Raw genomic sequence first — 14,805 nt, forward strand, 5'->3', positions numbered from 1 at the left:
TCATCTAGCCATTTTCGGTATTAACTCTTCTGGTCTGTCATTACCACTGCAAATCCTTCTACAACAAAGAGAATAAAACATGGTCAAAGAATGATAATCCATTTTAAGTAAATTGTGGAAGTAATATTGCACATGTGGAATAACAATTTGAAAAAGAGGAACACGTAAATGTAAATTGTGGAAGAAGTACTCCACATGTAAAATAAGAATTTATAATTTGATGATGAAATATTGCAATTAATAGTATATAGGGAGCAATAATTTTAAATGCACATCAATTTTGGTTGAGTGTTGGACAGAACCATTTACAAAAGAGGAATACATAAACTTGTGCTACTTGCAATGAGTTAACAATAAAAATGTTATTATTTATAACAAATAAATAAGGTTATTGAAAATGATACTGAACAATGAGAAGAGTAAACGACAAAGTTGAAAATCTTAAGGAAAATACCTGAGACAAATTTCTTACGTTGGCGGTGTCGAATGGTGACGTTGGTCTGAGACCGCAAGAGGAGGAATGAAGTTTGCCTTGGTTTCTGCAATTTATGCAATGCGGCTCCGCCGGAGATGGATATCGCGATGTACAATTTGTTTTGAGGAAAAAACAATGGCTCATGGGACCGGAAGAGGATGAAGGAAATATGATAGGACCGAAAGAGGATGGAGGAAATAGGATCTTGGTACGGAGAGGTGCTAAGAGGGTGAGGGTTTGAGAAAGGTAATAAGCTCTTTGGTTTTGAGAGCTTTTTGTTGGGGTAAATGTTAATTTGCGTTTTTGTTGTTTTAGAAATAAGGATTGATTTAAAAAAAAGTTAATTTGTTAGTTTTTATTGTATTTTTTAGTTGTTTTTTGTGTTTTTTTTTATGTGAAAATAAAAATTGATTTGACAAGATTTGAGTGATGTATTCTAAAATTTTGCCAAGTAAACGTTGATGCTGATATGGCGTTAGTAGAAAAAGAGAAATAACTTAGAAGCAATGACCTATGTACCTACTTTTATATATTAAGAATCTAAATTTTTTTTTTTTTTGGTAAGTGTAAGGGGCCGTAGGCCCAAAAAAAAGAAAAAAACCTACAAAACTAAACTAACTTCGGGGCAAGGAACCCCTTTTACATCATCTCTCATTAAACTAACTAAATCTATCGGGGGAACATCCAGAAAGTAAAGAGACTCCCTGTACTTGATGCTACTGTGCGCTAGCCAATGTGCACACTGATTGGCTTCTCTACCAATATGAATAAAAGCAATTTCCCATGGTCTACGAAGGATTTTGTGAATCTCGTTTAGCACTTTGTTGTGACATAATTTTTCTGTCTTATACTCCTTCAAAGCCTCGTAAACTTCCTTTGCATCTACTTCCACCTCCACTCTTCTCATTCCCAGGTCTGCTGCCATGTGAAGTCCATGGAGGACGCCCCACAACTCAGCTTGCACTGGTTGGCATCTTCCCAAATTTGCCCGAAAACCCCCAATCCACTCCCCATTATGGGTTCGAAGAAGACCTCCACACCCAGCCTTCATTGTTCTTTCTTGTGATGTGCCATCGGTATTCAATTTAACCCACCCTCTTTTGGGTGGGATCCAATGTAAATTTTTCTTATTTTGAGCTGATTCAATAGATAGAAGCGTGCCTTTCTGATGAGCTCTCTTATACTCCTTTGCTTTTTCCCTTATAATTGAAATAGGATTCACTGGGCGGAGGAAACTTGGATTGTGAACCTCTTCATTTCGCCACTTCCAAAGCCAATAGCAGGTTAGCACAAATTCGTCCACCCAATTGTGCTCAGAGCTTTTGCCCATGTCATTGCTAAAGTTCGTCTGTATCCATAACTCCAGAGGCATTGTGAAAAAGAGAGCAATAGCATTTGGGTGTACTAATTTGGCCCAGATCCTGGATGCGCTAGGACAGTCTCGCAGCACGTGGAGGATCGATTCTTTCACTTGGGGACAATTATGACAGTAAGGAGAAGTTCCCATCATTCTGGCTTTTCTATCTGCTGTCATCAACCTTCCATGATTCATGAGCCACAAAAAGGTACGCACTCTTTCTGGGCCTTTCCATTTCCATATTGCTTTCCAAATTTTGCTGTTTTCACTTTGCTAGCTAGTTAGGCTCTTGTATGCAGTTGCAATAGAAAAAACTCCATTTGCTGTATATTTCCACCCGATAGTGTCTTTTCCTTTTTGAGGTTGTGGCGGCTCTGTCTTTCTTATTTCCTCTATTAGATTCTGTGGGAGAAAAGGTTCCAAAATATTGAGCTGCCATTGATTATCTATATTTACAAAGTCTCCAATTGTGTACTGATCCCACTCTCTTGGAATGTCTTGTAAAATGTTTCCTCTAAGAGGTTCCTCTCCTGATAGCCAAATGTCATCCCAGAATCGAATTGTTTTACCATCACCTACGATCCACTTACAGTGCTGCTTCATTCTAGCCCAGGCTCTCTGCAGTTCCTTCCAAAAAGGAGAGCGTTTATTACTGATGTTTATATTCTCTAGCCCATCTAAACTTCCCTGCTTATCGTGAGTAACCACTTGTGTCCATAGAGTTCCCTGTTCCGTGAACAGTCTCCATAGAGTTTTCATAATAAAGGCTTCATTCATCTCATGTAGCTTTCTAAAACCTAGCCCTCCTTGTTGTTTTGGTTGGCACAACGTCTCCCACCCGATGTGATGAACTTTTTTTTGAGATTGGTTATCCCCCCAAACGAAACTTCGAATAGCTTTCTCTATCTCCCTGCAAATTCCTTTTGGGAGTCTGGTGTGTTGCATGTCATAGTATGCTAAAGGGTTCAGCACCGCCTTTGCAAGTGTTACTCTCCCCGCTAAAGATAGACACTGTCTTTTCCATCCCTTTAACTTGTTATGCACTCGTTGTAGTACATGTTTAAACTTCTCCTTCCCTCTTCGTTGATTAGTAAACATTGCTCCGAGATACTTGCCCAAGCTTTGATTTTGCTGGAACTGACAGATTCCCTTTATGGTCTCTCTCTCCTCTTTCTTCACATTATTAGAAAATGTTATAGCTGTTTTGGAAACACTGACTTTCAACCCAGACACGTCGCAAAATTTCTTCATCACATCTGTAATAGTAGCAATTTGCTCCACAGTTGCTTCCGCAAACACTAAGAGATCATCTGCAAAAAGAAGGTGGGAGATTTTCGGTCCCTTTCTTCCAACTGTGATTGGCTTCCAGTTATTAGATTCCACATACTCTTCTATCATCTGGGATAATTTATCCATCACCATTACAAAAAGATAAGGTGACAATGGGTCACCTTGCCTCAAACCCCTTGTGGGGCTGAAAATCTCTGTTTTTCCTCCGTTCCACAACAAATTGTATGAGACGGATGACACGCATGTCATGATAATCTCTCTCAACTTGCTTGTCACCCCAAACTCCTCCAAACATTGGTTAAGGAAAGACCACCTCACTCTATCATAGGCTTTCTCGAAGTCGAATTTGATCGCCATGAAGCCTTTCTTACCTCTCATTCTTTTCATGATATGAGTTATCTCTTTGGCTATCAATATATTATCATGAATATTCCGGCCTGGAACAAAGCTGGATTGCTGTGGGGCAATTCTACTCACCAGCCAAGGTTTGATTCTGTCAACTATTATTTTAGATAGCCCTTTATAACTGACGTTACAGAGGGAAATGGGTCTAAACTGGGTTATAAACTCTGGTGTGGGGGTCTTTGGGATGAGTGTAATCAGCGTGTTATTCATCTCCCTAATGCAAGCCGGATCTTTCCAACAGATATCCACCATGGAGAGAACATTAGATTTAATACAGTTCCAATTATCCTTATAAAAACTAGCCGGGAAGCCGTCCTCCCCCGGCGCTTTAAGAGAACCAATTCTAAAGAAAGCTCCTTTAATTTCCTCTGGGGTTGGAAGTGCATCCATCTCCCTCCTGATGTCTTCATCTAGTGGGGGGTACTTATTGATAACAAGCTGAACTAGCTTATTGTTTTCCTCTTCCTTGTACAACATCTTAAAGAAATTAATAGCATGTTGGGCAATGGTCTCCTCTTCTTCCATCCACTCCCCATTCTCGTTACGCAACTTTAAGATTTTGTTCTTTCTCCTTCTTATAATGGTCTTAGTATGGTAGAACTTTGTATTGCGGTCGCCTTCAACTACCCATCTCTCTCTGGACTTCTGTAGCCACATTAGCTCCTCCTTCTCCAAATCATTTTCAAGCTCTGTTGTGAGCTCTCTTTCCAACCTCTCAAGAAAAGGGTTGTGGCCCCTAGCTTGCGCTCTCTGAATTCCCCCTAAACGATTGAGTAGCTTCTGCTTTTTCTTTCCAATATGACCAAAAACATCTCTATTCCAATCCTTCAATCCTCTTGAGAGGTTTCTTAAGGCAGTACCAAGCGGCTCTTGTTTCTTCCAGGTGCTCTCCACATACCCTTTGAATTCTGGATGGAGGTTCCACATAACCTCAAAACGGAAAGGTCTCTCTTTTCGTTGTTGTGCTTGTGGTTTGAAAGTAATTAAGAGGGGGTGGTGATCAGAGTTTATTCTCGTAAGAACATCAACTCTAGCCTCCTCAAATCTAGTTCTCCAAGCTGTATTTCCCAAGGCCCTATCAAGCCGTTTGAAAACTCGCTCTAGCCCCTGCCATTGAGGTCCTCTCCACGTATATTTGGCTCCCACATAGCCAAGGTCTATGAGGCCGCAAGCATTAATCCATTCCTTAAATCTGATGCACGCTCTAGAATCAATACTCCCCCCTCCTTTCTTTTCTGAAGGGCACGCTATGTCATTGAAATCTCCCACCACTAGCCACTCCTTCTGCACGCCCCTTGCAAGGCAGACTACATCCTCTCTAAACTCTTTCCTTAAACTCTCATGGGGGCTAGCATAAACGGCGGTAAGAAGCCAAGTCTCCCCATTGCTGCTGGTGATATCTAAGTGCACAAATTGGGTTTTTGAAACTCTGACATTAACATTTATATGTGGGTCCTTCCAAAGGATCCAGATACCACCACTGAAGCCAACGGCTTCTTCTATATGAAAAAATTCAAACCCAATCCTCCTAACAACTTCCAAAGCTTTGTCACCACTACATCTAGTTTCTTGAAGTATTATGAAATCAGGTTTATATAACCTACTAAATTCTTTAAGGGAGCGAGTGAAAGCCTTACTCACTGCTCCTCTGCAATTCCACGAAAGGACGATCATAGAGAAAGATAGGTAGAGAAGCACACCCGGACACCTACTGTTCCATCAGCATCTTATCCCTCTCAAGGCACATATCTTCACCGTTCTCTGTGTTCATTGAGTTGTTTTCAACTCGCATGTCGCTCTCATCCATTTCCTGCATGGCCATAGCTATTTCCTCTTCTGCCGATATTTTTTCCCGCTCCTCTTCTTCAAACTTAAGAGCTGCTTCCACCATTATCTCTGAAGCTATAGAGTGTGGGTCTGGTGGTTCTGAGTCCATGGAGTTGTGTTGATCCTCCTCCATAACAGCTATCTCGGGAATGACCATGTCTTCCCCAATATCTTGTGTATTTTCAATTTGAGTACCCGGACTTTGGGATAAAAGGTTTTGTGATGTGTCCATATTGTTTGGATCGCCTAAGGTGATAGATTGTGTAGCAGAATTATGGGCTGGGTTTGGTTTGCTGGGTGTTTTTCTTATGAGTTCTTTTTGGGTTTCTGTGGTGTTCTTTGTTGGGTTGGCTTGTGTTGGGGTCTTTATGTTGGCAAGATTTTTTGGTTCTTCATGGCCGCTTCATTCAAAATAAAGTTGAAGATCCCATTAACCTTCTCCACCCTTATCTCTGGAATGTTTCTGCTTTGTGGTTGTGGTTCTTCTCTTTTATCTCTTCCGTCCTCCTCCATCATATCCTCCTGATTTCTTACCAGGCTTCCAGCTCCACTGTTAGTTTCCGTTGTTACTGGAGTTCTACCTCCTTTTACCATCTCACTGAAGGATCTTCTAGCTTCACCTCCAGCTTGTCCTCATATCCCTTCTTCAACCATCCATTCTTCCTCCCTTGCTTTGAGAAGAGACTCTCCCGAAAAGCATTGGTCTTCACCTACCTTCCTCACTTTTCTGGTTGCTCTCGCATTATCTTCTCCAGGAGCTCTGGGTGGTTCATGTGAGCGAGAGTGTCCTCCTCGGACAAAACCGCCCCTCATGGTGGTGGTTCAGAATCGGCAAAAGCGGTGGAAGAGAGAAACTATGATGCAAAAAACTTTTCATGATATTTTCTAATCCGACAAGCAAGGATTAATCCACCGCGAAGTTGGAAGTCCAACATAGGGTTCAAATGGACCTTGGTGCTGGTGTGTCCAAAACCCAATCCTTTTAATATTACTGATATTAGCATCCATTTTAAGCCCAATAATATTGAATCTCCGTATATAATGGGCTCATATTGGACTCCACAGAAAAAACAGAGATCCATTATTCATAATCCTCCATCTAGGTTGCCCTGTGTATGTAAAGTCGTAAACACCTCATCTTGCTTTGTTTGTTTTTATTTTTCATATTTGGTGATAATGGCATATATGCGGTGTCTTGCACTGTTTTCAAATTTTCATAGAGACCAACTTGATGTGAGATCATAGACGTTGAACAAAGCTTGTGTGAATATCTAGTTATCTTCTAATATATATTGGCCTTATTTCCCCTGTATTCCTTTTGAAAAAATCTCAATTATTACAAACACACAAACATATCTTATCCAAGATTTTGCCTGATTTATTTGTCATTGCAGACGTATAAATGGAGTAGTATGAGAGAATCTCGTTTGCAACTAGAGATGTTAATGAGGCAGGGTGGGGGCGGAAGATGTCTCCTTGCTTCCCATCCTGGCCCTAGAATTAATCTTCGTCTCCGTTCCGTTTTTTGCCATGAGAAAATAATTGTTCTCATCTCCATTCTCAGTGTTTCCTGTATTTTTTGCGGAACCTCATTCTTCCTCTCCTTATGTGTTAACATCCATATGAAAATTATAATAAAAAATATAAAAACAAAAAAAACAAACTACAAAATATTATTACAAACACACAAACATATCTTATCCAAGATTATAAGTCTAGAAATATAATATAGCAAATTATAGTCCATAAAATAAAATCTTAAACAATAGGGTTAGGATTTTTCAATGAGTGAAATTACTAAAAAAACTCCTATATTAAAAATAAAGTAAGGATTATTAAGTAAGTTAAAAAATTCGAAAAATTATCGAAGATGGGGCGAGATTCTCGCTCGACTCCCCGCCTGTCTCGAGAAAATTTCGCTCCCCATCCCCATTTTCACGAAAAAATTTCTCCATCATTAAAGCCTCATTCAAGACGGTTTCCGCCAAAATTCTCACATCCTGAAAATTTTTGACACTCCTATTTATAATTGGTGTGTTCATAATTAAATTTGATATTTTGTCAGCTATGTTAAACTGCAATAGTGACTATCTGCTAGTCATGATTTACAGCAATGATGAAAGAAAGCCAAGGCCAATAATCTAGCTTGTTCACTGGTGAAAGCGGTGCTCGGAAAACCAAGACAACAAAATTGATTAGAACAATATAATAGAACATGTTCTTGAAGTAAGATGTTCTTGAATTGAATAAATTGTTAGTTCTGCAATTTTTATATAGGCATGCAATTTCATCTGGATTGAATTGAATTTACTTTTACAGGCATTTGACAATTAAGGACTACTCACAATGAATTTTTGTTATTCCTGACCGTTGTAGGAGTGTTTATGAGTTGGGTAGATTTAATTAAATCCGATGACACGAAATATAATCGAAATCTGACTGAAAAATAAAATCGAACAAAAATAAAATAATCAAACTCAATAAAATATACTTTTAATTCAGACTAAATTTCGAGTCAATGACAGATCCTGATAATCCTAATTTTCAGTTTCGTATTATGTTCTCTTTTCCCTTGAATTCCACAAGATGTATGTTTTCTTTTTAATAGTGTTTTTAGTCTTTTCACGTTATTGCAACCTAAGATCTTATTTAAATAAAATAAGAGAAAATTTAAGAGACCGATATTTTTATTAAAATTTGATCAATATTTAACTAACTAAAAAAATGAATAATTCTATACTATTAAATATAATCTCATATCATTAAAAATATTTGAGTTGCAACGACTATCTATCCCCTCAACCATTAGTGGTGGTGCTCGAGTTGGTTTTGCTTGTGTTAGCAGAGATTGGAAGGGAAGGTGGCAACGAGGCTGTCTGGAAACAATTGAGAGTCGTAGCATTTTGCAAGGAGAGTTGTTTGCTATTTGGAGAGGCTTTCTTTTAGCATGGGACTCGGGACAAAGAGACATTATATGTGAGACAGACTGTGTGGAGGCTTTTACTATTGTCAATAATTTACAAGATTGCTCTGGGTTTACTGATCCTTTGGTGTTAAAAATCCGAGATATCATGTCTTGGAAATGGCGTGCTGATCTTCGATTGATCTTGAGAGATGCAAATACAGTAGCAGACATCATGGCAAAGACTGCAATGAGGACTATTTCTCCCCAAGTGGAGCTTCCATTGCCTTGGAAGGAGTTTGAGAGTAGTATTCAGCGGGACTGCCTTTCTTAAGCAGTTTCTTGTTTTTTTTTCTTTCTTAGTTTTTGTTTATTTTTCTTTTAAGTCACCAAAAAATATCATTAAAAATATTAATAATAATTAATTAATGATTACAAGTTATAAAATTTATTGACTTCTTAACACTCATCATAAAATAAATATCAAATCACTCATATATTTAAATGTTGAAAATATTTTCAACCTTTCGATTCAATATTACACGCAATAATATGAAATGGGTAATGTTAAGTAACCAATAATTTTTTTGAACAACATAAACAACCACTAATCAAATCAAAACATGTTACATCTCTAAATTATTCACTTAAATCTTAATATTATAATAGTCATCCATACACCTAATAAAATGAACATCTGATATATCCATTATTCACATTGTTTAATATTTTTATTGTCTACTTATATTTTCTCCTAATGGAATTAAGACCACGTTTTTGGCAATTAAAACACTGGTACAATAACCCAAACACTGGTACAATAACCCATATTATTAATTAAATTGCATGCAATCTTTGCATCCATCACGGGGTTCATACCAAATCAAAGATATCATAAAAAATAAAATAAAATAACACGTAGGTCATACTCATACATACAATACGAATTAAATATCAGAGGGGATAAGATTTGTTGTCTCCTCAATCTTGGATATGAAAAGCTTCTGAAATTCAGAGTCAACATTAAGAGCCACTTCTTGAATTATAGGGGACATAGCTCCCCACACCGATGCCTTTCCAGCCAACTCTTCAAACAAGGGACTGCAAATAATAACAGAGTATTATTATTGTACTATAACCAAATATTAATAAGAAAAATGTGTGGTATGGTTTCAGTATCTCAAACTTACTTTTCAGTGGTTACAATAGAGTAAGTCTCCATTCCTTGATCACCAGCAATTTGAGCTGCCACAAAGAACTGTGGCACAAGAAGTAATTGACCAGCCTCAACTTGAGTATCCAACACACTTTGTCCATTCAAACCCACAATTTCAATTTTGCCACCTCCTCTAGCAATGTAAATTAACTGAGCCACAGGGCTAATTGAGTGTGATGGAGTCTTAATAGCATTAGGTTCCAATTTCACTATAATTACACTCAACCCAACTTCCCCAATAAAAGGGAACTCTTTGCTTGTTACTGTTGTGACTGAGCCACCTTTATTCACACTATAATCAGGTTTTGAGGCATCTATATTGTGGACCAGCTTTTTGGTGAGGTCTACATGGGGATGAGGCATGTCATGAGCCTTTTCTTTTTCTAATTTAATTATGACAGCACCAGTTTGGCTTGTTGTGAGTATTTTTGTCTCATCTTTGTTGAGATTATAGGATTTGCTTGTGAGATCAGAAGAGAAGCCTCCTAAAATTCCTCCAAAGCCAGATAGGAAGAAGTAGGTGATTTGACCAGGGAAAATAGCCTTTGAGGTTTCACCAAGATAAGCAATGATAACATCTGAATCTCCATTGTTGAACCACCATGAGACAGATCCTATAGGCACTGGTATTATGTCACCTTGCTTAAGTTTTACAACCACTTCTTTTTTAGTGTTGGGGAGTACTATTCCTGCTACACCATTGTTCCCTACATATATATGTGCCATACTTACAATTCAAGAAATAATAACTTCAACATGTAATTTGAGTTTGAGTTAATAATGGTTAAAAATAATTAATTTATACTTTCTTACTTTATCAATGCCTTGAATTTAGAAAAATTTTTATCTTAGATTTACTACTTAAATAATCATATATACATAAGAGTATGCAAAAAATGAATAAGTTATTGTTGCCTTACTTAGGGCTGCATACGGATCAGATTGGATATAGCCTTTAATTTTATCTTATCTGTACTGTACTTATCGGATTGGATCGGATACAATATCCACATTTTTCAGGTCAGGTCCGATCCGATCCGCAAGTGTTTTAAAGTCCTGTTAGATTGTTTTTACTAAAAAATGTCCAGAAAATTCATTTGTTCACCTGTTTAAGCCTATTTACTCCTAAAATATTATCAATAAAAATTCTCTTGAATAACAAAAAAAACTAATAACACAAGATCTAAGTTTAATTATTCTAAGTTGAAGACAACATAAAAAATTAAAAACAAAATATCATAAACTATGCTATTGTATGAGACATGCCGATATGCGGATCTACAAATCTGCGAATATCACTATCAAATCTGCAATCTGATCGTAGCATAGTGCAGGTTGGATCTGATCCGATGGCTTTGCAGATCGGATAATATCCACAAAATTCGAATCGAATGTAAATAATTACGGAAAATATGTGGATATTATGTAATCCATGTACAATCCTAGACTTACTCTCTTACTAATATTAAGAAATGTATTTAAATCTAGTATTTTTTTGGTACAGGTAGAATTATGGGATGATAATAATGCATTGATTTAGAATCTATAATTTAAAGATAAATAAAATATTATAAAAAATTAACTAATGTTAAATGGAAAAGAATAGTTGGCTAGCATTACTCTAATGTTAAATTTTATAGAGCACTAAATTTAACTAAAAAGGAAAATAGAGAGTGTAGGTTACCTTGAATGACATAACCAACTTTGGAAACATCTCCATAATGAGGAAGAGCGAAGCCCCAAGGCTTAAGGTGAAGGCGACCACCACCCAAATTGAACTTAGACAACATAGGACTTGACCAAGCGTAGTACCCTCCTCCATCTCCTTCAAACACTGTTTCTGCTCTCTTTGGTGTCAACTCCAACTCCATTTCTTTTTCTTTGGGACCAATAATTTCATATTAATCATTCTATCATCTTTTAATATAATTTTTACTCGGATATTAAAAAAGAAAAAAAAGTTAACTCTTTGCACCTTAATCAGTGTATCATCCTTTAATATAATTTTTACTCGGATATTAAAATATTTTCTTACTTATCAAAATAGAGATTAAATACAAAGACCAAGAAATAATTAAAAAAAAAAAGCCTCTATATCTCACATTTGAAAACGTAAAATTAAAGAGAAAAATAAATACACATGTATATGTTGTAAAATAAAACACAAAACAGTTCCATTTTAGAAAACTATCCTTTTAGTTAATAATCCATCAACAAAATATAAAATGGGTAAGGGTGAAGGAATTGGATTTCTATTGTAACAAGAAAAATATTTAAAAAAAAAATTAACATATACCACAAGTTTCTTTCTATTATTAAAGACATTAAAATTATAAGAGAAGAGAAACATGTACCTGTACTTCTGCAATGTAATATGGAAGGAAGAAGAGTATAAGCCTAGGTTGTCCCAAATCTTTTCTTCTAATTAAGAAGCCACGCAAACTCAAGAGACATCATTGACATTTATAGAGTTCCGAGTGAAGGGCATGTATGTGAGACCGACAATTTGTTTAAAGAGGAAAGTATTGTTTTTGTCCCCAACATTTGGGTTAAGTTTTATTTGTGTCTCTAATGTTTAAATCGTCCTATTTGTATCTTTAACGTTTATAAAAGTAATTCAATGTTATCCTACTATCAATTATATTAACAAATCAGATTATATTTTTCAATTATTTTCACTTGGATGTATTCATTCTCAATTAGGTCTCACTTGGATGTGTTCGATTTAATATTATACCCACTATTTGTGTTTAGATTCAATTATGTCTCTAGAAAAGTAAATTATGTAAATGTTGTAGGAATTAGTTTCAACATTTGATGAGTTATTTTTTAGAGAAGATAGATCATCGATTCTATCCTAGACATTTGTATTCTAATTTCAAAAAGAGATTTTTAAAACTCAAACTAAATCACTCATAATGTGTAATTGATGGCAGGATAACATTGAATCACTTTTATAAATGTTAGGGATACAAATAAGACGATTTAAACGTTAGAAACACAAATAAGATTTACCCTAAACGTTGGAGATAAAAACGATACTTTACTCTTATTTAAATATATTATTATTCTCAAAGTGGCATTATTAAATTTTTAAATAAAAATTGACGGTCTATGTTAGATATATGATATATCATCATAGCAATAATGCATATAAAATATAATAAAATAAAATGAATTAGATGTATCCGACAGATAACCCTATTCAAATGTCTAAAATAGAGTCAGATACTATAGTTTATTAGGTACTATTAACAAGCCATGCTTTGCACGCATAACAGCCACAAGATAAAAACAAAACAATATAATCTATAGCTAGCAGCTAGCTATTACATAAATTTTAAAATTTATATAACTATCCAAAAAACAAATCAACATTGTTATAAAAGGTAGGAGAAAGGAAAGTGTTGAGTTAAGAAATTAATTAAATTAATTTAATAATGACAAATATTATTTTTAATGGGTTAAACACCTAATTAATTTTTAATTGAATTTGATTAAGTGTTGCAGGCCAAAGAAAAAAACAAAGCAGCAGCCCAAATGAATGAAAAATAAAATCAAAATTGGTGAGCTACAAGACACTAACGGCCCGAAGATGATGAACAGAAAGCAAATGGATTGAATGGTAAGTGAATATGATCCAAGTCCAAGACATTCCTCTCAAGCTGATCTCTTCAAGGTGTTGCCTCCAAAGCAATGTTCACCTTTTTCATTTGCGATCAGAATCACAGAGATAGAGAGAGAGCTTCTTCTTGCCCATTTCATCAAAGAAGAAAGAAAGAGAAAGGTTAAGCAAAAAGCAAATGTCTAATCACCAAAATCAAACCATGTTAAGCTAAGTCAAAAGATAAAAGGTGATTCATTTCCATTTGCATACAATTTATTTTCTTCACTCCATCTCCAACTCTCTACGACACTATTTTTGGATAAATGGCAAAAGGTATTTTTGATCTATGCTACTGTAAATCAATGGTTCACAAAGTTACTTGGAGTCAAAGCACATTCTTAATGGTATGGATTTGAGGCTCATCACTGAACCACCATTTTTGCTGCTCAGTTAACTTCGGTCAAACAAGAAAATCATATTTGAAATTTCTGATTTGGGGTTAATGGAAGAAAGTGAAATGTCACCTCTGGAAAGCACACAGCTCGAGGAGTTGACCTGGATGAGAGCAACTCAGCAACATGTAAGGAGATATAAAAAAGAAAATCTTTGTTCATATTGAGGTAAGGAGAGAGAACCAGGGTTTGAAGTTCATGTTCTGACAAGTCTTCTCTGAGAGTAGGGGTGTGCATGGGCCGGGTGAAATAGGGTTTGATGTGATCCAGACCCGACCCGAAATATATACCGGGCCTATTTGTTAGACCCGAACCCGACCCTAGACCTGATGAAACCTATACACTTTCGGGCCATGATTATACCGGGTGAAAACCGGGCCATTAACATTATATTACCTTGATACCTTCTTGTAAGTTAGCATGTAAAAATATCTAAATTTCCAAGACTCCAATCATTATTTGACATGGTAAAATTCACTTAGAAAAATATAATAAGAACCAACTCTTTTCTAAAATTAAAGCATAACCATAATCAATACTAATATTGCCTAATAACACCAAATATTTAAATCAATACAAATAACACAAGATTATGCATTAGTCTAAAGTCTTATGCATTTTAAACATAAAATATTAACTTATAGTCTTATATATAATGACTAATAACACAAAATATTAATTATGTATGATGACCGGGCCACCGGGCCGATTTCGGGTGACCCGAGTTATGGCCCGGATCCGACCCGAAATAATGACCGGGTCTATTTTTGAGACCCATACCTGACCCTAAACCCGATGAAATCACACCAAATTAGCCCCCTAAAGTGTTCGGGACTGGGCCGGGCCGGGCCATGCACACTCCTATCTGAGAGAGTTCATCAACTTGGACAGTGCTTTCTTTCAAATAAGCATTCCGCCAGAATGAGGAACTAAATCAGAATTAAGCAAATCTTGTTCATCACAAAGCAACAGAGACTGTTGAAGCATCAATCTCCTTCATGTTTTACAGATTGTAATTTCATTTTCTATGTATATCTTTCTGTAATTTTGAGTGTGAAAAGGCATAAAGAGATAGCTCAAGTAAAAGTCAAAGAGTGTTAACAGGCTGAGTGAAACACTTGAGAGAAAAGCCTAGAGTGATTTCAGATTTCTTTAGATTGGTTTTGTGTCTTGTATCTTATACCTATGAGGTACCCCTTTCTTAGTTGGGTAAGCAATAAGAGTAAAGGATTAGGTATTAGCATAACCAAATCAAGTTAGGTTAGAATTTGAGA

General features: G+C 36.1%; 1 protein-coding gene and 1 long non-coding RNA gene across 4 annotated transcripts; one reads left to right on the forward strand and one right to left on the reverse strand.

Annotated features, from left to right (window-relative positions):
• LOC107631724 lies at positions 1,061-7,759 on the forward strand. Of its 3 annotated transcripts, none has more exons than XR_002359939.1 (4): positions 1,061-1,591; positions 1,691-1,758; positions 1,842-2,040; positions 6,749-7,447. It is a non-coding gene; the product is annotated as an uncharacterized LOC107631724 (long non-coding RNA). The 3 variants fall into 3 exon arrangements; XR_002359938.1 differs by lacking the exon at positions 6,749-7,447 and adding an exon at positions 6,110-6,183 and having other exon boundaries at positions 1,062-1,591; XR_001618615.2 differs by lacking the exon at positions 6,749-7,447 and adding an exon at positions 7,466-7,759 and having other exon boundaries at positions 1,065-1,591.
• On the reverse strand, positions 9,014-11,989 carry LOC107631723 (glutelin type-A 2). The gene is made up of 4 exons (XM_016335262.2): positions 11,827-11,989; positions 11,157-11,351; positions 9,447-10,179; positions 9,014-9,357 (listed from the first exon to the last, which is right to left on the reverse strand). The coding sequence occupies exons 2-4, from the start codon at positions 11,341-11,343 to the stop codon at positions 9,204-9,206; spliced, it is 1,074 nt and encodes a 357-aa protein (XP_016190748.1). The 5' UTR covers positions 11,344-11,351; positions 11,827-11,989; the 3' UTR covers positions 9,014-9,203.

The sequence above is a fragment of the Arachis ipaensis genome, chromosome B03 (assembly GCF_000816755.2).
Source record: "Arachis ipaensis cultivar K30076 chromosome B03, Araip1.1, whole genome shotgun sequence".
NCBI lineage: Eukaryota > Viridiplantae > Streptophyta > Magnoliopsida > Fabales > Fabaceae > Arachis > Arachis ipaensis.